This window comes from Amblyomma mixtum, chromosome 4, assembly GCF_055824585.1.
Source record: "Amblyomma mixtum isolate Tamu chromosome 4, ASM5582458v1, whole genome shotgun sequence".
Lineage (NCBI taxonomy): Eukaryota > Metazoa > Arthropoda > Arachnida > Ixodida > Ixodidae > Amblyomma > Amblyomma mixtum.
The window spans coordinates 65,624,385-65,647,241 of record NC_143015.1 but is presented as its reverse complement, the minus strand read 5'-3'; the positions used below and the strand labels follow the sequence as shown (position 1 = coordinate 65,647,241).

At 43.9% G+C, this 22,857-nt stretch overlaps 2 protein-coding genes across 8 annotated transcripts in view; one reads left to right on the top strand and one right to left on the bottom strand.

Moving 5' to 3' along the window:
- Window positions 1-893: 893 nt before the first annotated feature.
- LOC149346661 (cytosolic endo-beta-N-acetylglucosaminidase-like) overlaps window positions 894-22,857 on the top strand; it is a 49,211-nt gene continuing 27,247 nt past the window's right edge. Inside the window, exons 1-4 of one of the 7 annotated variants that reach the window (XM_089586574.1) lie at window positions 894-1,200; window positions 15,984-16,049; window positions 16,145-16,308; window positions 16,393-16,476. In XM_089586574.1, the coding sequence (XP_089442700.1) occupies window positions 16,459-16,476 (18 nt within the window). In that variant the 5' untranslated portion in view covers window positions 894-1,200; window positions 15,984-16,049; window positions 16,145-16,308; window positions 16,393-16,458. Of the gene's footprint in view, window positions 1,201-13,779; window positions 14,268-14,296; window positions 15,913-15,983; window positions 16,309-16,392; window positions 16,477-22,857 lie in introns of those variants that run through there. The other 6 variants (XM_089586572.1, XM_089586571.1, XM_089586575.1 and 3 more) reach the window with 6 other exon arrangements.
- On the bottom strand, window positions 6,876-11,694 carry LOC149346662 (uncharacterized). Its single transcript, XM_089586576.1, has 4 exons — window positions 11,679-11,694; window positions 10,810-10,900; window positions 9,520-9,846; window positions 6,876-7,519 (listed from the first exon to the last, which is right to left on the bottom strand). The coding sequence occupies exons 2-4, from the start codon at window positions 10,889-10,891 to the stop codon at window positions 7,155-7,157; spliced, it is 774 nt and encodes a 257-aa protein (XP_089442702.1). The 5' UTR covers window positions 10,892-10,900; window positions 11,679-11,694; the 3' UTR covers window positions 6,876-7,154.

Genomic DNA, 22,857 nt, shown 5'->3' with positions numbered 1-22,857 from the left:
GGTGCATATCGACAATTACGTATGCATGGCACTCATGCTAAGACTGGCGTGCATGTGAATATTCATGTCCATCGTGCAAATAAACGGAAGTTGCATAAATAGTGAACTAAATGTAGTGTCAAAATGTCTGTGAAAAAAAGATTGTCATGTTTGCATGTGCTGTTGAGTCATTTTGATTGTAATGGCAAGCGTGGTTACGTTCAAGATTGCAGCAATATCTCGGCACATTATGATTTTGAATGGTAAAATTTTGTCTGTCTTGCATCCGTTGCAGTTTCAAGTAAGGTGGACGCACACAGTTTCAACATTGCTGCCAACATGATTTGTGTGAATGGCTTTATTGTACACTGTTGGGAGTAAGGCTTCTAGTCCATCCGAAGTGCTCTGATGAAAAATACCATTTATAATGGTACTTGTGGTTCTTTCATGTCATTAAAACTAAACTCAAATAATAAATAATGTGAGTGCATAAGTGAAAGTTATGTGACCGCTTTGTTCATGACAGTACATTTGGTTCGGTTCAATCCGCTACAATGATAGAAGACCGTTCTGCTTTGAAACAGTAAATTGACATGCATTCAAGCTTGGGATGAGCAGCAAGAGAGAAAGCGTGCATATTGTTGACGATGCAATGTTGACCCTTAAGTGCCCGTTACGTTTTCAGTTTTCTTGCCTTAATTTTCTTATGGTCGCACTGGGCGACCCGATTTAGAAAACTGCCAAAAAATAGTCGCACGTCCTAGCTTTAGTCAAAACCAAGGAAAAGAAAACATGCATATTTATATTTTTGTTTTATTTGTATGAATCAGTTTTATTGGCGTTTCCTTTGAATGAGTGTGTTGATTTTCGTCAACTGCATAAATGACTTTCTTATTTATGTTGCAATCTTTAACGTTTAATGCTTTTTTTTTCTAGTTTATTGCTGGTGTCGGCTATTTGTATTTAATTTTCTTTGAGGGAGCGCGCGATGATGATGATGCTAGCGCTCTTACAGCGCCCCCTACAGTCAGCAAAGAAGAAAAAAAACAACATGGCGGTTGTTTACGTACGTTTGAATCGCGGTCGGCGGCTGTTGCGAGTGAAGTATTCGTCGGTGTCTCGTCTTTGTGGCGTGTGTAGTTCTTTAAATTTGCCCCTTTTTTGTTTGTGACCAGTAGACCGCCTATGGAATGCGTGTTTACCGCCCATGCGTCCCTAAAGGTGAGTGAGCAGGACGCAAGCCCGCGCCGTCCAGTACTGGCGTCCCTGATCTGGGTGTTTCCAGCTCATTCTGGAAAATATCTGTGCATATAACTCTTGTTATAATCATCACGATGCAGTGCGTGGGCTGTGATATGTCGTCGCATTGACTTTCTCATTATGCAAGGGTTGGAGAACATTGCAGCATGTCGTTTCCAGCCCGCCTTCGATCCTTCAAGACACTGATCTGGACACCAAATGGCGACAGTACCAGTTGACGACTGTTGTGGGTGCGAGGTGGCGTAGATCTGCTAGATCACAGAGAGAATCAATTGCCGGCAGAATAATCGCAAGACTAACCCACCTGTGGCTCGCAACCACCTCAGTGGACTGAAAAATGCTCGGGACAGAGCGAAGCAATAAAGCTGCAATAAAGCTGCACGGTGCGAACGCTAGATACGTTGCTTACGTCTCATGTTGTACCTATTTGAATTGAGTGTTCTGGAATGCACTGGCAGTGTGTACTTCTGCTCTTGGGACCGAGTCGTCCTTCATGGCGCAGAGAGTGCACTGAACGCATGTGCATACGCTGGGCGGCGCACCTTAAAAATAAAATTGTTTCCATGCTCACTGCATGTTTTCAAAGGCACATGAGTTCTAAGGTAATCCTCCGAGTTCTCGTTCTGCTGGTATAGTCATATTTGGTCTGTGCAATCAATGACTCTGTGCCCACATACTGTCAAAAAGCAAGATTTGTCAGATCTTTGTCAGCCAGAGATGATGTGCTGGCATGCATAAATTGATATATAGCATCGTAATAGTGTGACACTGAACACTTTATTAAGATGTAATAGCAAGTAATTTCGATGTTTGTGTAAGCCAGTGTATTTGCCTTCATTGAAAAAGATATTCAAGAAAGTGTTTTGGTGTTCGTATGAGGCGGGACAGAACTTGTGTACAAAGTATGTGATAGCCAAGTGCTCAGGGCGAAATGTCACCTATCACTGCCTCTCGCCGGGGCAGGTGGCTCTCTGGAATTCTTTACTTCAGCATACTGCAAAACTAAAACATGTGAAGAGCTGCGCTCAAATTTCGCTTTACCGACTGTAGTTATTGGCTGTCGTTTTTTTTTTTGCACGTGGTTTACTGCTGATACAATAACACACATGGCTCAGTCTGTGCATTGTACTGTGTGCTACTTACTGCATGCAATGTGCAATGCTTCAAAAGCAAGGGTTCGGGCAAGTTGTTTGTTCTAGTTAAGGTTGGTCGCCGAACAGAAAGGGACGACACGGGAACCAGACACACAGCACCGATTATCGAGATTTCTGTCAGTGCTGCGTGTCCGGTTCTCATGTTCATGCTGCTTTATTTCTTTGTAATGTGGCCAACCTTAGCTTCAAAAGCAGTCTTCGCACTATGTATAGGGAGAGTGCACAGAGAGGGCCTGGTAATAAGCGTGTTCATTTTGTGCTCGTGTCTGTGTACAGCACCTGGTGCTAACTGCTCGCTATACTGCACATTTAAATTTAGGTGCCAAATGTACTTCCTTGTGATGCAGTGTGTGCACACCAGGGAATGATCTCGCATTTTGCATGGTGCAGCGAGTACCCTTCTCCTTAACATGTAACAAACTGTAGCTGCCTTTCAAAAATATCATTTTAGTGCATCAGCATCAGAACCCCCTATGTTGGAATAATCCGTCGGTCTGAAGCCTCAGGTGACAGAGTGGAGGGAGTGAAATCCACCTTCACGAAATTGCAGGGAAGAGGGAAGAAGAGAGGGCGGGAGGAGGCGGTTGGCAAGCGGTTGAAAATCTGAGTCGAAGGGTGGAGAGAGTGGATGTGTCACTGATGGATGGGATTTCATCGGGTGAGTGGAGCGGGGGTGTCACGTAGTGATTGATGGTACCCATTCGTACAGTCTTACCCTGTCAGTGGCTGCTCGGTCGGGCAGGAACATAATGCTAACTTTGGCTTATGGGGTTTAACGTCCCAAAGCGACTCAGGCTATGAGGGGCGCCACAGTGGAGGGATCCAGTAATTTCAACCAACAGTGGCCCTTAACGTGCTCCGACATCGCACAGCATCTGGGCCTGTAGTGTGTCACCATCGGAATACAACTGCTGCAGCCGGGATCATACCAGCGTCTAATGGAATTTGTTTAATTTTGTTGTTACACTCACAGTAAGATTAGTCTTTCCCACGTACAAGTTGTATTTAATGTCAGAGTCCAAGGAAGGGCAGCTTTCCAAAGCCACAGCTGGGCTTGTACGGCGTAATTAAGCAGCATTAACATCCTTTAGAATCAATTAACGTGTTTGTACTATGATTACACAATGGACACGGTATTTATCAAGGCAAACAATGGCAGCGTATATATGCCTGCAAATGTTTAAATCAAGAATAGTATCTGCTAGCTTATTAAAAATATATCATTTATAAAAATGACCGTCCAACTTCTCAGAAGTACCAAATCTGTGGAGAAATACAAATTGCAGATTGCCAATATGCCTAGGAAAATACATTTTGGCTGTCAAAAAAGGATTAGGAGCACTTTATTATTAATTACGCGAGGATTGTGGAGAGATGGGTCGGGTCACACCCAATAGTGCAAAACATGAACCCTTAGAAAAGATGCGAAGTTGTGGCGCCTATGCACTCATATGCTGTGCATAATGGGCTGCCTTGCATTACCATAACCTGTCCAGGTAGACTGCCACAAGTCAATAAAAATCTCCGATATATACAACCGCAGTTTTCAGTTAGGTAGACATTTTATTTGCGACATTCTTAATCTAGCTGGCAGGCTATCACCAGCCCGAGATGAATGTGACGTGCAGGATGAAATGGGTGCCATATCTGGATACTGGAGTAAATGTGATGTGATGAGCCTTGGGAGCATTCCTCTTCACATGGCGCCAGGCAGTCTTGCGGCCACATAATACGGCTGACAGTGCTTCATTCTGTAACCTGTAATACCGCAGTTACTTGCATCATGGATGCAGTTTCTTGTGGGAAAAAATTAGAATGGTAAGTTTGGTGCATTTATTACATGGTGTAAACCGTGGTGTGGTCAGGTGAACTTTCCCCAGATTTTGATGATTGATGTAGGGAAAGCATTTATTATGCAAATGCATCCATTATTTAAGTAAATATGGTGTACAGAAACCTGGAATGGAAACAGAAATCAGCATTTGCAGGATTGAAACAAATTCCTAAGAACTTTGCCACAGCACCATACCCATGACTGCCAAGCCACATTTTAGCCCCTAGCCTTTCACTCTACACTGTCCTTAATCTGTTCATTCCCAATGGGCCAGACATGAGGCCGTATGGCACTCGGGTATCCGTATCTGCCTATATGGACATGCCACGTTGTCTACTACACAGCTTTTTAAACACTTGTAGCAACAGAGTCAGTTTTCTGAGAAGTATGAAACTTTGTTGCAATTAGTTTTATGACACACCCAGCACATTAACAGGCATTCTAGCCAAATTATAATTTCATTGCAGTTGGGTTTTGAAGCATTTTTCATTAATGAGTAAAAAGGAAATGACATTAACTGGGCACTATATGTTTCATCTAAGCTGCCTTCTCGACAAATAGGGGCATTTTAGAATTTCTAGGCAACAAAATTGGCACAGTGTTCCCATCACACAACAGAAGGCTCATTGCTTGGAAGGCTGGTGGAGAGACACTGTGTAAGAGCCAAGCAAGTTCATTTATGAAGTGCTTTATCATGTGAGGGAAGGCTATTCACGGCTGTTTCTACCATGGCAATATAAGTTCGTGTCACAAATTGCACCAGCAATGCTCTGAAAAATGAGTAATACTGTTTTTCTGTTGCAGCAGTATTCTCTTTGCAAAATATGATGAATAGTAGTTTGCGCTGCAGCTTTCAGTGTGCAAGATGACAGCTACGGCTTAGCCTTTTGTCAAGAATACTTTTTCTCATATGCATTGCAGAACTGTAGAACCACATATTGTCAACTGTCCTAAAAGGCAAGGTGTGTTGCTGGGCGAGTTGGTTGGGGTACATCTTGAGAAAAACAGCGCTTGCAGACAAAGGAAACAAGAAGGACACACAACTGCGCTGTTTTTTTTTGTGTGTCCTTCTTGTTCTGGTCCTTTGTCTGCAAGCGCTGTTTTTCTCAAGATGTCCTAAAAGGGCGGTGCACTGTGACAGCACAACGCAACAAAGAGGAATGCAGCATGGAGCGACACTTCATACTAATTTTATTGAAGAGCGCATGCCTCTCTGAGTGCATCACATGCAGACAAAATGAAATCAAGCAGGTGACGAAGAAATAAAATTATAGTGAATGCAAGGCAGGTATGAACAAGAAAATGAGTGCACTAATTTCCCAAAGATGAAAAATGTTTGCCAATTGTCAGAAGTTCTCTGTTGAGCAGTGCCAGAGAGGGCGTACTCACACAAGCAGATTCTGAGTAGGGAATGAGGGGCCTGAAATATCTCAATTTCTTAATTGTCGGGTTTAACATTCGGGAGCGACACATGGGCTATGAGGGACACCATAATGGAGGTCTCTGGATTAATTTACACCACCTGGGGCCCTTTAATGCATGCTGACTTTGCACAGCACATGGCCATCTTTGTATTTTGCCTCCACTGAAATGTGGCCGCCATGGCCGGATCAAACCCACAGCCTTCGGGTAAGCAGTCTAAGAATGCCAGAACCACTGAGGCGCCGTGGCGGGATGAGTTCTCCATTCCTAGGAGGAAAGTTTCGGGAAAAAGGAATGACTAGAAAAGAAATACCAGAGGCCTGTAGTGCACCCTCAATGGTGCTGCTTGATATGGGATATGATGGCGTACCTTTCTCATGACCATGTGGGCTTCAAGAAAATTAGCAAATGGCACTCCTCTTCCCTGCTGTGTCTTGAGCTTGCTATGCTAAAGCACTTTGTCAGAATAGCCTGCCAACTAGCTCATAACATAATCCTAATCCCTCACCTGAAATCTGCCATCTTCAGCTGGCAGGGCCTACAAACGCCAGCACAGTCAGATGCTACTTTCTGGCTGCTGTGCATCTGGCACGAGTGTAACTCCATTATAGCAACAGCATGCATGTGCTTGCACATGTGCACATGCGTTGCATGGTCAACACGTACATGTGTACATGTTGTGGCAAGCCTCGCACTGCTCACTATGAGGCTCGCAGCCACTGCACGATTTGCTAGTTCTTTCCACTGTGTGCTTGAAGTTCACCAAACTTTGTGACTTTACATGCCACTGGCCATCTCCCACTCTCTCAGTACTGGACTTAGAAAGCTCAATCCCCACTTTACGCTTCCTAAATAGGGCAGATTTGCGGTGGTCTGCTCCTCCTTTGACACCTGCTGTAAAGTTTTTTGGATGTGAAATTGAAGAGTACTTTGATTAATGTATTCAATCACCCATTTACCTAGCCACCAAAGTGAGAGTACTTCAGTGCCTTGTGCATTGACTCCAAGTGATTATTTTTTGTTAATCCAATGTACTGCCTATAGCAGTAAGCCCACTGACATGCCCTCATTACGTATGTTTTCTCAAAATTTCTGACGAAGCCAAAGGCAATTAAGCTGATGCTCTTTGGAGTGGATACCAAGAAGTGCAGGGAGCAACTGTTGAGAGTCAGTCTCATCTGTCCACTTCATCAGAGTGTGCAGCATGTCCCTTGTTGTACTCCTGCAGTCCTTGTTTGTGACTGTATTCAGGTGCGTGCTCCAGTTGTGTAGCACCTGCCAGCTGCAAAGCAGTCGACTCCTCAAGGGACCCATCACCTGCTCCCATGCACTGCCATAAACAGGGGCATCATCAGACATAAATGCCTGACATGGTATTGTGTTTTTTCTTTGATGGCCTCGAAAAACCTCACCACAGTGCCCGTGTTCACCCTTTTTGAAATCAAGTAGGCACACGGGATACCAAAGGCATCTTGAGAAATTGTAAGCAGGGTTGTCAGTTGGAATTAGTACTTATTTATGCCATGGGTGGAGTCAATGCACAGTTTCGCTGCCCCCAATTCATAAAGGAGCTCTCGTTGTGGGAACGTCATTAATGCTCGCTCAAAGTCACCATCATGACTGTTGGGGTCACCCTTCTTCCTGTAATACAACAGTGGCGACTCATTTTCTTCCCTCCTTTCTTCGACCCATAATTCAACACTCTTAAAATTGTCTGCATCTCTCTGCTCTGTTTTGCCAATCCTAAACTTATCTGCAATGTTACGGAGGTCCTTAGTGGTCACAAGTTGCATCCGTGGGCTTGATCCACTTGTACCTGCTCGGATGTTGTGCACAATGGTTTTTTCTGGCACTCCTTCTGCTAACCGGCCTGAAAATGGTACAGAAAAAAACTGTTAACATCTCTGGTGGTTCATCTGCCTACAGCCATGTAATAAAGTGACAAATACTTCTGGTCGGATTCCTTCGTCTTGCACTTTGTTCCTTTTCACAGGTGACACACAGTTCATCTTACTTTCATTTCACTTTTGTGGCACTGCAAAGCACACGACAAAATGGTTGTTTCAAAGGCAGATGGACTTTATTTTTATGAGCTTGAGTGTTTAAACTTGCATACTGCAATGCAAAACAGGGAAGTTATATACAGCGTGTTATAAATGCAGAATATAACAGCACTGAAAATGTGGACAAGAAAAGAATAAGGACGTGTGCTTCTCATCCTATCCCATTTCATTCTGCATATTCAAAAAATGCACCAATTCGCCTGACAGCAACCGTTAAAGGAGTAGGGACACCAAATTTTTGAACGCGATCTTTGTTTCTTTGGACTTTTGCACAAGACAATAGTGTACACGAGTCACAATGTAGAATTCACTTACGCCAGGTGAGTAATTTCTAAGTGAATATTTTTCTCATGCTGTTTCAGTTTCAACACCTAAATGACTGCTGCTAAGTCAGAGACAATTGGAGGGCATGCCAGTCATACATAAACTGAAATATAAATGCTGCTTGTTCGTTTTTTTTTTTTGTGATTTCAACTCTTGTGCAGGCTTGTGTTTTATATTAGTGGTTTTTCAGGAAAGGAAATGGTGCAGTAACTGCCTCAACCATGCCATGAAGGAAAGAAGGAGTGAAAGAAGCAAGAGAGAAAGAGGTGCTGTAGTGGAGGGCTCCGTAATAATTTCGACCACCTGGGGATCTTTGGGCACTGACACTGCGCAGCACGTGGGCACCTCTTGCCTCCATCGAAACTCAGCTGCCGCAGCCGGGTTCTAACCCGGGTACTCCAGCTTAGTAGCTGAACACTCAAACCACAGCCGTTCCTGTGAGCATTACTGATGAAGTGCCAAAACAGCCAAATAATTCTAATTAATGAAAGTTCACTGCAGACGATCTATCTTATGAGAAAAAACATGGCCCTTATACAACCATTAGACTGGTGGCGTTGCATTGATCAGCAACAAAATGCCTACGCTTTTGACAGGCAGCCAAAAAAAAGAGGCTAGCATCAAGTGCAACTGTCAGTCATTCAAGACACGTTTCATGGAGCTCAAGCCGACTTCTTACGGATGAAGTTTCAACGTCAGCCAATTGAGCGACAGACCTAGGATAGTCAATGAAACCAGCAGAAAAACAAAAGAACAGACATTGGAGTAGTTCAGTGCTAGATGACATTCCTAATTATGTTCAGTTCGAAAGACTGGACCCCTTCCACAAAGCATTTCTAAACTAAACGGCATGAAGTTCGTACAGACTGTGCTGTGCATGCGATGTGCCGTGGATCAATTGTTTTTCACCCTTCGATGCGACCAAGTAGGCTCAAGTGAATTGCACTACAGTCAGATACAACTCGAGAACGAAGTGGCAGATGGCCCTTAAAGAAGACCCCCCAGTCAATGGCGTCAGCTGATTTTCATCAGTTAATCCAGTTAAAGCCATAACTAATCCCCTTTCACCTGCCACCCTCCTGCAATGCTACCCCCTAGGATTAACCATGACATCATGAGAATCGGTCGACGCCATTGGATGGCAGGCTTCCTTTGAGGGGCATTGGCCGCTGGGTTCTTAAGCTGTGCCTTACTATAACTTCTTCCGCCCCCTCGTTTTGTGGGACATGCCTTCTCCCACTTTACAATAGGCATTTTCGTGTTGTCCCACCTCTTTTGTGCCATAGATGCATCGCAGAATAATAAAAATCATTGAAATGATCACTCGAGTTAATGAGCAATATCTTCCCCCTAAAATACATTTCTATTGCACTTTCGTCTCCCATTTATGAAAGGTTGGTGGAGTGTAGCTTCTAAACGTTTTCACATTCCGGTACAGTCAACACAGCATGCACAAATGCTTTGTACAAGAGGAGTGGCTAACCTGCAAGCACTCTGGCATCATCCTGGGACAGCCTTTGGTGGCAGGCCTCATTGCAGTGTCCGTAGTGTTTCTTTTGAAACACTACATATACCTTGCCCTCTTTCTCCATGACCTCTAGAGTAGCAAAGCAGTGTTTGCCGATTTTGCAGCTTCCTTGCCCCTTTTCCTGCCTTTGGCGCTGTTCTATAGGAAGCTCTTCGTACGAGCCGGAACGGTGGCAGTGCAGGTAGCGTTTAAAAACCCTTGGTGCACATTCCTTCTTTCCTGTAGAAGCTGTAAAATGGCAGCAAGTTTTGCTTTCTTCTCTGTCTTTCCAGGCGCAAAATCCTGAAATGGAAAGATTGTAAACATAACTAAGCACTCCACATAGTCTTAGTTAATTATTAGTGTGAAAGCACAATTCCGAACGGTAAACCCCGAGCAAGATCCTGCGATGTATGTGGGTTGCCAAGAGCATAGCAACGGCGACATAGCAACCACAGCCTCATAGCAGAATTGTAACATAGTTACGACACGATGCCAACATATGATGTTAAGTCCATGACCACTCATGACTAAAGCTTATGCGCCAATAAATCCAACACAACAACAACAACTCATGACTAATATGAAATTTTTAAAAATTGAGGCGTGAACAAAGGTGGGCTCCATTTTGATAAAAACGTGTACACAATGATAGCAGATGAATAACGGCATAAGGCATTCTTAGAAAGCCAACAGTAAAGTAACAAGACAAGGCAACGTTCATGAAATTCTGCTTTTGCACGTTTATAAAATTTCGGCAAAACTTCTCTGTCAATTTTTTGTGTATCACACTACTTTCATTTTTTGAAAAGCAAGGCCAAATTAAAGTTTGTACTTTTTACATACACTAATGAAAAATGCATGTGCTATGGAGTGGGCACATATGCAGTACTCTCGCACTACTACTGGCGCTCTGCCTCTGCCAAGTGCGCATGACAATCACAGATTTAGCTTCACATTTTTAGCCTTTTAACTGCAGTGCAGAACTGCATTTCCCAGCTTTTTTATTGTTAAAAATTTATCAGTCATTCGCTTACTGTTTTTTCCTGCTATAGCGCATGGGGAACAATTTTTGGAGAAAATTATTAAGTTCAGGTTAAGTTATTACACGGACTGTTACATAGAAGTATTTGAATTTTACTACATCCTGCAAAAACTCATTCCTGCACAGCAACCTTTTACATGGCCCTGTCCTTTGACCACAAATTCAGGTCAGCGCTGTTGACTTCTAAAGGCAGAACAATGCTGGGCATTCTTCCTACACACTTCTGCGTGTTGCGATTGCCATGGCTTCAGCGCTGCTAAGCTGGTGCATGCCGCGACAATGTTGTGTGTCCTGTCGAGACATTGCAGGTGCCTGCAACAAAGCATAAGCAAGGCCTGTAGCAGCGAGTCTGCTCCAAGGACCAGTTTTTTTCCTGCAGTTTTTTTCCACTTTAAATATGAAAGAGAGTGCACTGCTTGTCACTTTGCTTATGGAGGAGCTAGGACACCAAAAAAAAAATTCTGCAGACACACATAAGACTGCTTGCCAGTGAGAATGCCAAAGCATTAAAGTGCACAGTCATGCTATGTTGCAGAATGATGAGTCATGAGTGCAAGGCATGACTACGCAACTTTGTACAAACTCTGCACACCTTATGTTACTAGTAAAGTGCTGAGTCATGCTACACTTCAGAATTACTAGGAGTCAAAACTATGACTACCTAAACTTTGTACAAACTATACCTTACATTACAAATAAGTGCAAAATGACTATGACAAGTCATGGCTTTCAAAGGTTATAGTACCTTACGTTGCACATTTCACTCGAATGCCCGCAAAGGCTACCTCTGCAGATCTGTCGCACTAGACTAAGCCCATTGAACTCTTCATGGTTCCTTTAAAAACGTGCATGTCATCGCTAAGTTTTCGTGCACAAAACCACGTGCAAGTTTCCCCAGGTGAGTGTAAGCCCGTAAATAAAAAAAAGAACGCGCTTTGTGTTTACAAACTTAAAATGCGCGCACTCGAAAAGTCAATAAACTGCAACTTTTCAATCGGTAATCTAAGCGCGCGACTGCATCCCGCTTTGGCCCTTTATTGCTTTGATCACTGCGTGCGTGCATGCAACAGTTATAGACTTCGTTTCTTACCTTTATTATTAGAGTCGAAGACTAGATTTCCCGGCCGCGGCGGCTAGAATTTCTTTGGAGGAGAAATTCTAGAGGCCCGTGTGCTGTGCGATGTCAGTGCACGTTAAAGAACCCCAGGTGGTCGAAATTTCCGGAGCCCTCCACTACGGCGTCTCTCATAGCCCGCTTTGGGAGGTTAAACCCCATAAACCAAACCATAAACCTGGTTCGATTCCCACCCTCAGCGCAGTTTCTTTTTAAGCAGTGACGCCGAAAGGCGGACAAATCTGCCGACACGGCTGCCGACGCGTCTGTCGACCCGTCTGCTAACGACAGTATGAGGCATTAAAGGCTTTCGCCTTAAAATCTTTGTGTTCCGAAAACACCCGCTTAGCAAAAGTATGCTGAGGTAAAGCGACTGCTTCAAACCCATTACTGTCCGAAAAGCTCGGTGTTTGCCGAAAGCTGCAAGTTTCGCGTACTACTATAGCATGAAGGTGTGGAAGATTTTATTGTTGAACTGAAACACTTGGCTAGGAAGTACGACTTTTACACATTCGTGCAAGATGCGTTACGCGACAGGTTAGTTGCAGGCTTGCGGAACGAGGAAAGCCATTTTTCGCGAGATATAGTTACAGGTTCTATTTACAAATACTATTTACAAGGCAGGTCGAGAAGAGCCTGGTGCGCCGGCGGCAGGATACTGGACTTTCTCTAGATTCTCCACCTCTTCCTCGAAGTTGTGGTGCCGTCGCAGGTCACGAAGGGCGACAAAATGCTTCGGACGTAAGTCGCACAAGAACGGCCGTGCCTTACTACATGTTGTTGTGACTGGGAGAAGGATGAAAAGGAAATTGCATGGGCCTGCCTACTGGCTGGAGCCGAGCCACCACCGCTGCCGCGTGCAGATAGAGGAGAGATCAGAGGAAAGAGAAAAAGAAAAGACGCGTCGCAGCAACAACTGCGTCCTTCCCCATGAATATCCTTGATGGGTGTTTTTAAATTACTAGTATTGAAGAACGCCTTGTCGCAAACCGCTGAAGCAACGCCATCGCACATGTCCGTCTCCATGCTCAAGGCAAAAAAATAAACAAGCGAGCAAGAAATGCACCTTGGGATACCTCGGGATAGTGTGCAAGGATTTTCACGAAGAGTTGAGATTTTCCCTGTCGGTTGAAGCGCAGTGTTCCCCAAAAGTCCCCACAGAGTGACGTAGAGTAGAGCAGTGACGTCTGTTCTCGGTTGGCCAATCGCAACGAGGATCACCTTCCTCTGAATACGCCCTCCGCCTCTCCCGGCCGGCAGCGCGCCTCTAAATGTGCTGACGCATGAACACGTAGTGCGCGGGCCGCGGGCGAACGGTCCGTCGTGTGAATCGGCCTTAACAATAGCGCACAAGGAACATGAGGGACGGGAAAGAAAACACACAGACAAGCGCTATTGCGCTATTGTTACATCATGAACGTTTTCCAACTTGCCCAACTTTCGGTTTTGCTTATTGTTCCTTCGCCGCGACCTCCCGCTATTCATATCGACATCAGCATCGCCAGCTGCAGCCTTTGATGTGGAAAAATGTGGAAAGAAAGAATGCAGAAAAAATCGGTGCTAGGCATCATGCTAGGCTAGGCATATATAGGACACGTAGGACATCAAAAAAGAGCGATTATTCGATAATTGGCGGGGCAGTTCACTGCTTTTTGAGGCTGGGACAGGGACTCTGAAATATTATGTGCTCTGCTTGTAAAACGGAGACCATAGAGCACTTGGTTCTGTGGTGCGCAGAAATCCGCCCAGCCCTCCCAGAGGGGCAGCAACAGCCATAGAGATAGCGCTGGGATTTACTGGGGAGCATAGAGTTAATAATATGCTGGGGAGGACGGGCGAGTGGATGTGAAAAGCATGACATTGACGAAGGGGAGGTTGGAGGATTGGTGGCGGAAATCAAGGGAGCGGTGAATTTGGAGGGGAAAAGGATAGACATACTAGACATTGTAAGAGCGAAAGAGAAAGAAAGGAAAAATAAATTAACAATGGGGGAAGTATAGGCTAGGTGGCGAAAGCTACCGCCCGATACAAAGGGTAAAGCCATTATCATCCATCCATCTTTTTGTTGTTTTTGTCGGTTTGTGTGTCAATGGTGTGTCATGTCGTGTTCGCCGTTGTTGTCATAGAGTTTCTTACTATGGTTGTTGTGGTGGTTGTGGCTTTCGCGTGCTGCCGCCGAGCATAGCAGTTTTAGCACGATGGGCAAGCACCTTAATAGCTACACGGCTGGGAGTTAGCTCTCGAACACGGCAAGCGTGCGGCGGGCAGGAAATTCGACGCTGCCGAGGAGTACGTCCGATGATAGTGCATCCAGAAGGATGCATTGAGAAACACAAGCCGCAAAAAGCCCGCTTTCCGAAGCAAGCCGTGCGAGTTTCCCGATCTGTAAGAAGAGCTGCTCTCTTATGTGATGGAAGTGTGGAACAACGGCTACGCGTTGACTACGGACATGCTGCGCGGCTTCTTTTGCGATGAGCGTGCACCAGAGCACAGCACCAGCTCAGAGTCGAAATGCCCGGCGAGTGGTCATTGGTCGCAGAAAAAATGCCGCTCGTTCCCTGATTGGTGTGTTTTTACTTTAAAATTTTTTTTTCCAAATCACGTTTATGGGCCGCATCCCGAAAATTGGCCCTCGAATCTGGAAAAAAAGTGCGGCTCTTACACACGTTTATACGGTATTCCTAAATTCTAAGCAGTAATGCTTGAAGTGTAAATGACTGAAGGCCTTGTTTTGCGTGCATTTTCTTGTTCTCAATGCAAAGTGCACTGAATTTTAGTTCATTGTGATTGGTTGTAAATTATTGATTTCTGTTGATATTTTGCATAACATTGTTCACACTATCTACATATACGCATTTATGCTTGAACTCTGAGATGATGTGTTTCATGTGCAAATTTCTGATGACAGGAGGTTACATTTCGTTGTTAACTTTACATTCTGTTTGTCAGTTTCAGAACTTTGAAAATGGTTTCGTATGTTTTCAGCTGTCATGTAATGGCACCATAGGCTGTGTATTAGAGTTTGAATTGTCTTTCAGATGGGGTCTTTTGCTTTACTATAATTTAGCTTCTCCAGAGTTCTTCTAGAGTTGGTGTAGCTCAGTGTGCTTAGTTACAACTATAATTAAAGCCTATCTTAATACAAGCCCCAGCAAATTGAGCTCGAGACCATGCTGTGTGTGCACCTAAATGCCATTCTAATGACTTAGTTTCACTCTTGGAGACCTTAATGCCACATCGCTGCATTGACTGCATGGCCAAATACGAGAGATTTGTATAAGTCAGGCAATTGTGGGGCTGACTTGCTCCAGCAAAGAAGTGAACGATTTGATGACGACAGAGGCAGGAAGTGCAGTCCACGGAGAACAAAATCATCGCCGCATTCGGCTGCCTTCAATTTAAAGGGAGTGAGGACTTTTGAGATAATGCGCGGAATGTTCTATGATAACCTTGAACATCGTAGATGCAGCTTTGCATGGATACTCTCTTCCCTGATAAATCTAGCTGCCTCGCATCACAAAGTGATATATGTGCGCTGGCATCTTAGAGCGTGAACAAACAAATATTACTTGGCTTTGTAGCAGCATAGTGCAATCCCAGGATTCTGCATACGGTTGATTTTATGGACTGCGGTGATCTGGACAGAAAATGTTTCCAAAAATTTTTACACAACAGCAGTTCTGCGAAATTTGTTCTGGCATTCTGGGTAGAATAGGTGTGGAACCTCTCTGCGTTTGACAGTGCAGTTAACTGCTGTGAACTGCGTCACATTCTATCGGTGAATTCCGCCCGTTATCTGTGGCCTCTATTTCTGGGTGAACTAAACGTTCCTTGCCATGAAGCCCGAAATGATACATGTGCACTAGTAAAAGCGTCGCCTTGTTGTTTTTAGTGTCTTCATTTCTGCTAATAATTTTGAGGTATTTGCAGTCTGCAGTTTGCTCATCTGTATGCTTAATTTGACGCATGAAAATTTTGCAGAAGTTCGACTTTCTTAATTTGACTTTGCACAAGTAAACGCAGCTGTTGTATGACATTGCAAGCACATTGAATATGTCATGGTCCCAGTGTCAGGTGATTTGAGTCCTGTATTATACTGTTACGTGCTTAGCACACATGAGGGTTTATTTACAGAGGGGATCGACAGAAGCAGGATGGCGCCGAAGCCTACGAGAGACCTTCTGCTCTTTCTCTTCCTTTTCCTCTACCGGTCTGTCCTGCCGTCAATGTTCTGTGAAAGCATGTGACAATATTAAGAATTTCTCTGGCATTCAAATGCAGGCTGGATCTCTGAAGGTTGGAAACCTGGTGCACATCCTGGACAAAATTCAGCTGGTGAACCCACAGGCAAGCAGCTGCAAGAATGTAGCCAGTGTGGCTACATTCATGACCAAGTCACCAAGTCACAAGTGACCAAGTCAAACACCTACGCGTCCACACAGGTGATCGTCCATACAGTTCTGACCACTGCAAAAGCAGGTTTGCACAAAAGAGCAGCCTGACCTGCCACCTATGCACCCACATGAGCGTCCATGTGTTTGTGACCACTGTGGCAGTGCCTTTGCAAAGACGGGCAATCCTGCAAGACATGTGCGCATTCACACGGGTGAGCATCCTTACAGTTGCGAGCATTGTGGCAGTGCCTTTGGAGACAGGAGAGCCCTGATATCACACCTCTGTGCCCACACAGGGGAGAGGCCATTCCAGTGTGAGCTGTGCCCCATGGCCTTTGCACAGAGTTCAAACCTCATGAGCCATGTGCTATCCCACAAGGGTGAGAAGTCATTCCAGTGTGACTTGTGCCAGAAAATGTTCACCAACAAGCGCACCCTAAAAAACCATAGAATGTCTGTGCATGAAAGGAATAGCAGTGTTTAGGGAAAGTGTTCCACCTTTTGGAACATATTGATGGCTATCCTGTTTTTACCAATAAACTTACTACCAAGGGAGATGCTTGGGCATGTTGGTTAGACATTATCGGTGGAGCGCATACGACGAGGGCGAGATGAAACACAGACACAGCGCTGAACTTACAAACTGACGTCTATTGAGGCTCTTCCTCTGTTTGAATACAGTGGCGGACAATCTCAAAAGAGGGAAAAAACACACATAAAATGACATAAAAGGCATGACTGGAACTCTGCACGAGGCAACAGGGGCTCTTGTCAAGCTGTGAGCATTTCCTTATCAGTGGCTCAAAAACTGCATTTTCTTTTTCACACAGAGCAATTGATGCGATGCTTATGCATTGGTTCTGGTGTTCTGGTTTTCATGTTTTCCTATTTTCAACTAGTGCGAAGTCTTGACTGATAGCAGCGTTAAGATTACTTAAGAAATCGTAGAAGCCTATGAAATCGTTTATTCAGAACACTTTTGTTTTTGTTGCACGGTTTGTGAAGTTGTAAATTGGTATCAGTGCAAGCCTTTACACTGTACTGCATAACATTACTGCACAACACTGCTGGAAAAACACATTCCTCTGGTGTTCTTTTAATGTTAGGTCTTTTCACTGTTAGTAAAAGGTAATTATGGTAAATTCAGTCAATTTTTTAACCACATTTTTATGCAATTCGTTACCATTTAATGTGAAGCAAACATAAAATATTCATGCTTTTCGACATCATTTTCGTCTTTTTCTTCAATCATTATTGGTAGCTTCATTCATTGATAATAGCATATGGACCACTTTCTTGAATTGTTTTTTTCTATTCACAAATTCTTAACAAACATATCCAAATTGTATTTCATTTATAGTTCACATTGTCTTGTGTTTCTCGTATTTTAAAAATCATCAGGTGGTCGAAATTTCCGGAGCCCTCCACTACGGCGTCTCTCATAGCCTTAGTCGCTTTGGGACATTAAACCCCATAAAACCATACCAACCAAAAATCATTCCATGAAACAGTTATATTTTCCCGCTGTTTGTATTTTAACATTTTTGTGGACTCTTCTAGCCGGAGTTTTCCTTTGCAGCCTTTGCCTTTGGGACCTCCTCCTGTGCTTACAAAGTGTGTGTGTGTACATTTTCATGATCAGTAATAATAAACTGATTCGGATTCTTGGCTTAGGATGAGACTCGTGATTATGCATAAAGGAAAATAACAGACAGCCTCGCAAACTCTGCATTCCTCTTGGATCACTTGCCTTCCCCGCTCACATTATCAGACATGAGAAATTTGCGCTCTCTCAAAATACTTAACTATTAAATGCTCATAACGTGGACGATTATCTTGTGGCTTTTGGTTTTTCCTTCTTCTTACTCTATTTTCCCTTGTTTCATTTCATAAGCATCCCAGACAGTATTGAAAGAATGCAAGTTGCCTGAAGAAGAGTCTTCTAAAGCAACAACTGCTCACCTGTGTAGGCCGATATCATTATGCTCGTATGTTTCAGAACAGCATATCTGGTGATCTAAATGCTGGCAAAGCTTAGTGCCTGAGAGCCCTTTAGGTTGTGCCAAGAGGGCTAACCATGTCACCAGAATTAAGCTGTTAAGTATATAGTAAAATATACTGTGAGTATCATTTTGTTTGAGCATACAGGAAACATCATGTTCAGTGCTGTAGTCTTATTGCAGTTCGCAGTACTGATTGCAATTTTCAGGGAGTAGTCGCATGTTTCTTGTACATGGTCATTTTTGTGGGAAGCACATTAGAACGGCTTCTTTGGGCACTACAAATTTTTCATTATGCCGATTCAATTTTTATTTTGCAGGCCAATTTCTACCAGCCAAGATGCACATTCTGCCAGATCAAGAGTCCTTCATAATGACTTCCAGCCTTCATAGTCCTGATGGCTTGATGTTCATAGTCTGTAAAGTAACGTGTCCAGATACCTCAGTGCCTGTTCTTTGTGCATGAAGTGGGGTGATAACTAAATTTAAGCAGAATTTTTTGGCTTATTTCCCTTTAACTAAGAAACAAAAGATGCCATTGTCTCAAGCCACAATTTTTATTTAATGAAACAAGTGTTCTGGAAGCAACTCGGCTCCTTCCCTTGGGGAGACAGTGGGCAGACTGGTGTGCAGCTTCAAATGGTTGGAGAGGGGAAGCAATGAAGGCCTGGGGATGCGCTTTGAAACAAGAAGCAAACTGCAGCGATCCCCAGGGAAGGTTTCATGAGATGGCGAGGCAGCTGGGTTAGGAGAGGGAGTGGCAAGTGGTGACATCTACTGTTTCCGATACTTCGTTGCCGCCTGGTCCTTTTCTTTTTGTTTCGATAGTTGTCGAGCACAGGTCGTGAGCACACACTAATTGAAGGTCACCTCTGAAGCAGTTGATACCAAACACTGATCTCCCATTCTTACGGCATATACAGGACACGACAAATAACGGCAAGATTTCAAGAGGCAGCTTTCCACAAGTGTATTATCTCTATCATTACTTTATAACTGAAAGAAATGAAAATGTTACCTGTTCACATTCGTGAGGAAGGAACACATTTTGTTCAAAAGCATCCAACTCGAGTAAAGAAACTTTATGCAAGAGACGATGGCTTCCTTTGCTAAGTGGGGTAGATCAGACCTTGTTCTCTTACCCAAAGATCAAAGCCAGATCACTAAATTGTGAGTGACAGCCTTTGTGGAAGAGGACACGTGTGACTTATGTGACAGTGGAAATAGAGGAACTTTTATCTTGTAACCTTTTAAGTTTTTCACTTTATGCTGAGAGCTCTGGTGTAAGAAAAGCTTGCAGTATAGTAATTCGATTTGGTTGCATGATTGTTGGACTTGCTGTTGTGCTGTGCTCGCTTAGATATTTGCCAACGTCTCGCATTGCTTGTTCATTGTTATTGTGCTGCTTTGCCACTGAATTTCTTATTATTTTGTCAGCCTTGCTTTTTTTACACACTGTCTGGATATGTGCATTTATGCTTGCACTCTGAGATGTTGTGTTTCATGTGCAGGTTTCTGATGACTGGGGCTTCTATTTCATTGTTAACTTTAAATTTTTTGTTTCAGGTCATTGAAAGTGCTTGTGTATGTTTTCTGTTGTCATGTATTGGCATGTGAGAGTGTTTAATGTAGTTCATATTGTCTTTCAGATGGAGTCTTTTGTTTTACTATGCAGTTCTGCTTCTGCAGAGTACTTGTTAAGTTGGTACAGCTCAGTGTGCTTTCTTAGAAGTATCATTAATTAAAGCAAGTCTTAATGCAAGCCCTAGCAAATTGAACTCGAGACCATGCTGTGTGTAGGCCCAAATGTCACTCTAGTGACTTAGTTTCAGTCTTGCACACAGTATTGCCACAGCACTGCACTGAGAGCATGGCCAAAGACGAAATATTTGTATAGTTCAGACAAAATTCGGCTGACATGCACCCACAAAGAATTGAATGATTTGATGACGGCAGTGGCAAGCAGTGCAGTCAGCGGAGAAAAAAAATCATCGCCAGATTTGGCCGCCCTCAATTTAAAGGGAAGATGAAATTGTTTTTTGGGAATTCGAGGTTATTCGAGAATTCGAATCTATGAAGCTTCCTGGTAATGCGTGCAATGTAGTTTTACGCTAGCATTTAAAATGGCAGCATAATCGCTGATTAAAACGCGACTATATCCAGGCTTGTGCTCACTGTGTTGGAGAATTGCAGGCAAACTCGTGGTGACGTCATAGCTGCCAAAATTTCAGATGACCACTGCTTTCGTCTGCATGCTGCCGTGCGTCTTCCGATGCCGCCAAGCAATGCTTCCGGAGCTTTCCCTTGGACGGCATTCATTTTCTTCTTTGAAACAACCAGTTCTTCTTTACAAACTTTGCGCCACCGAACGTGCCGTCATTACTGGGGTCTCTGCCTGTTGCTGTGCACTGCAGAGAAGCCTGAATATTCATGCCCCTTTAGTCAGCGATTATGTCACCATTTCAAATCCTAGCACAAAAAGATTTCGCATGCTTTACCTGCAAGTTTCACACATTTGGCTTGTTTAAACTCATCGAATTCTAAAACCTCTTCTGTTGCCCTTTAAAAGGAGCGAAGACTTTCAAGATAAAGCGTGGAGAGCAACTACGATAACCTTGAACATCATAGCATGAACAAACAAATATTTCAGGGCTTTGTAGTAGTATAATGCAAATTCGAGATTTTACATATGGTCCATATTTTTGTACTGCTGTGATTCGGCCTGAAAATGTTTCCAAAAATTTTGCCTTGCCAGGAAATTTGTGAGTTTTGTTCTGGCATACTGGGTAGAATAGATATGGAACCTCTCTGGGTTTGACAAGTGTGGTTAACACCTGTGAACTGGATCACATTCTATAACCTAATTGTACCTGTTATTCCTTGGTGGACTAAAGGGTTGTTGTCATGAAGCTAAAAATAATACGCACGCACTAGTAAAAGCGTCTTCTTGTTGGTTTGACTGTCTTCATTTCTGTTAATAATGTTGAGCTATTTACAGTCTGAATTTTGCTCATCTGTATGCTTAATTTGAAGCACGAAAAATTTCCCAATGTTCGATTTTCTTAATTTGACTTTGCAAAAGAAAGTGCACCTGCTGTATAGCATTGCAAGCACATTGAATATGTCATGGCCCCGGTGTCAGGTGATATGAGTCCCGCATTATATTAAGAATTTCTGTGCTGTTCAAATGCAGGCTTGGTCTCGGAAGGCAGCAAACCTGGTGCACGTCCTGGACAAAAATCAGCTGGTGAATCATCAGGCAAGAGGCTACACGAGTGTAGCCTTTGTGGCAAGGCCTTCACGCGGAGAAGTGATCTGGTGATTCACGTCCGCACCCACACGGGTGATCGTCCGCATGTTTGTGACTACTGTGGCAGCGCCTTTTCGATAAAGGGCAACCTTGCAAAACATTTGCGCACTCACACGGGTGAGCGTCCTTACAGTTGCGAGTATTGTGGCAGCACCTTTGCTGACAAGAGCACCCAGCGACACCACCTCCACATCCACACGGGGGAGAGGCCATTCCAGTGCGAGCTGTGCCAAAAAAGCTTCGCTCTTAAGAGCACCCTAAAAAAGCATAGATTGGCTATGCATGAAAGGAGTAGCAGTGTTCAGTGAAAGTGCGACACCTTCTTGACTCTCTCTTTGAACGTTTTGGTGGCTATCCTGTTATCCTGTTTTTCCCAATAAACTCTCAACATTCAAGCTACCCCTGTGCAACTTCTCCTGTCCGCTGTTTTAGCCATGCATCCTTTGTTTTGAAACTAAGACATGTTGATTAAATAATCCTAACTAGATAGCCCATGAAAAGTTTTTGCTAGACAATCTGTGTCAGTAGTTATATTTCATAACTTGCACGTTTAGAAATTTCTTTTCTTGCGAATGCCATTTACATGCCCTCTGATTACACTGGCTCAGAGCAACTCGTCCTTCACAGGAAGCTGCTAAGCTCTTAAACTCACATGAATGGGAATAAAATTTCAATTTCAGCGCATAACAGGTGGCGCACAGCGGCGTGGTTGCCAGGCAGCGGGCAGTGAAGTGGCTATGTGAGAATTTTTGATGTTCTGCTGAAGTTCAGCACTAGCTCCAATCCAACGAGTTTCTCAGTACGTTGTATGTTGAGCCGCAAGACGTTCCTTTGCGGTGCATGGCAGCAGTGATCAATGTGGTAACATCGATGACTGCACCAGTGGTGTTTTCAGGTATAGAAAAGGCCTAACATGCGGCACCTTGCACGACATATTTGCATCTGCATTTTAGACGATTCATCTCTGCAGCTCGGTGGAATGGTTTCATGGTAGTAATGGCACTGTCAGCTAGCCAACTTTTCGGTGGTTGCCACGCTGATCAAGCTTGAAAGTCACGTTGCAGTGCCAACCTAACACCTTGTGAGCAAGTGCTCTGAGGGTGGAATACAGATGCGTTTTGGAGAAAAAGTATGGTGTGGAATGAATAAAGTGCATCGAATGTTGCTGTCGCTCACTGCCAGCTGATAGGCCTTCAGGGTTTTGCACCAATGACATGACTGCTCATAGAGTGCCTCGCTTATTTGGCTGGACAGTGCGTCCTCTGGCTGAGTTTCAGAGTTTGCTATTGATCTGCACGCTTTTGATCAGAGGATCAAAGTGACCAGCCATAGACACCATAAGCATGTCCTTCACAGGAAGCAGGAACCTGCTAAACTCCTAAACTCACACGAATGGGAATAAAGTCATTGCATTTGTGGATGGGATAACTTCTTGTCGAAAATATTCGGTC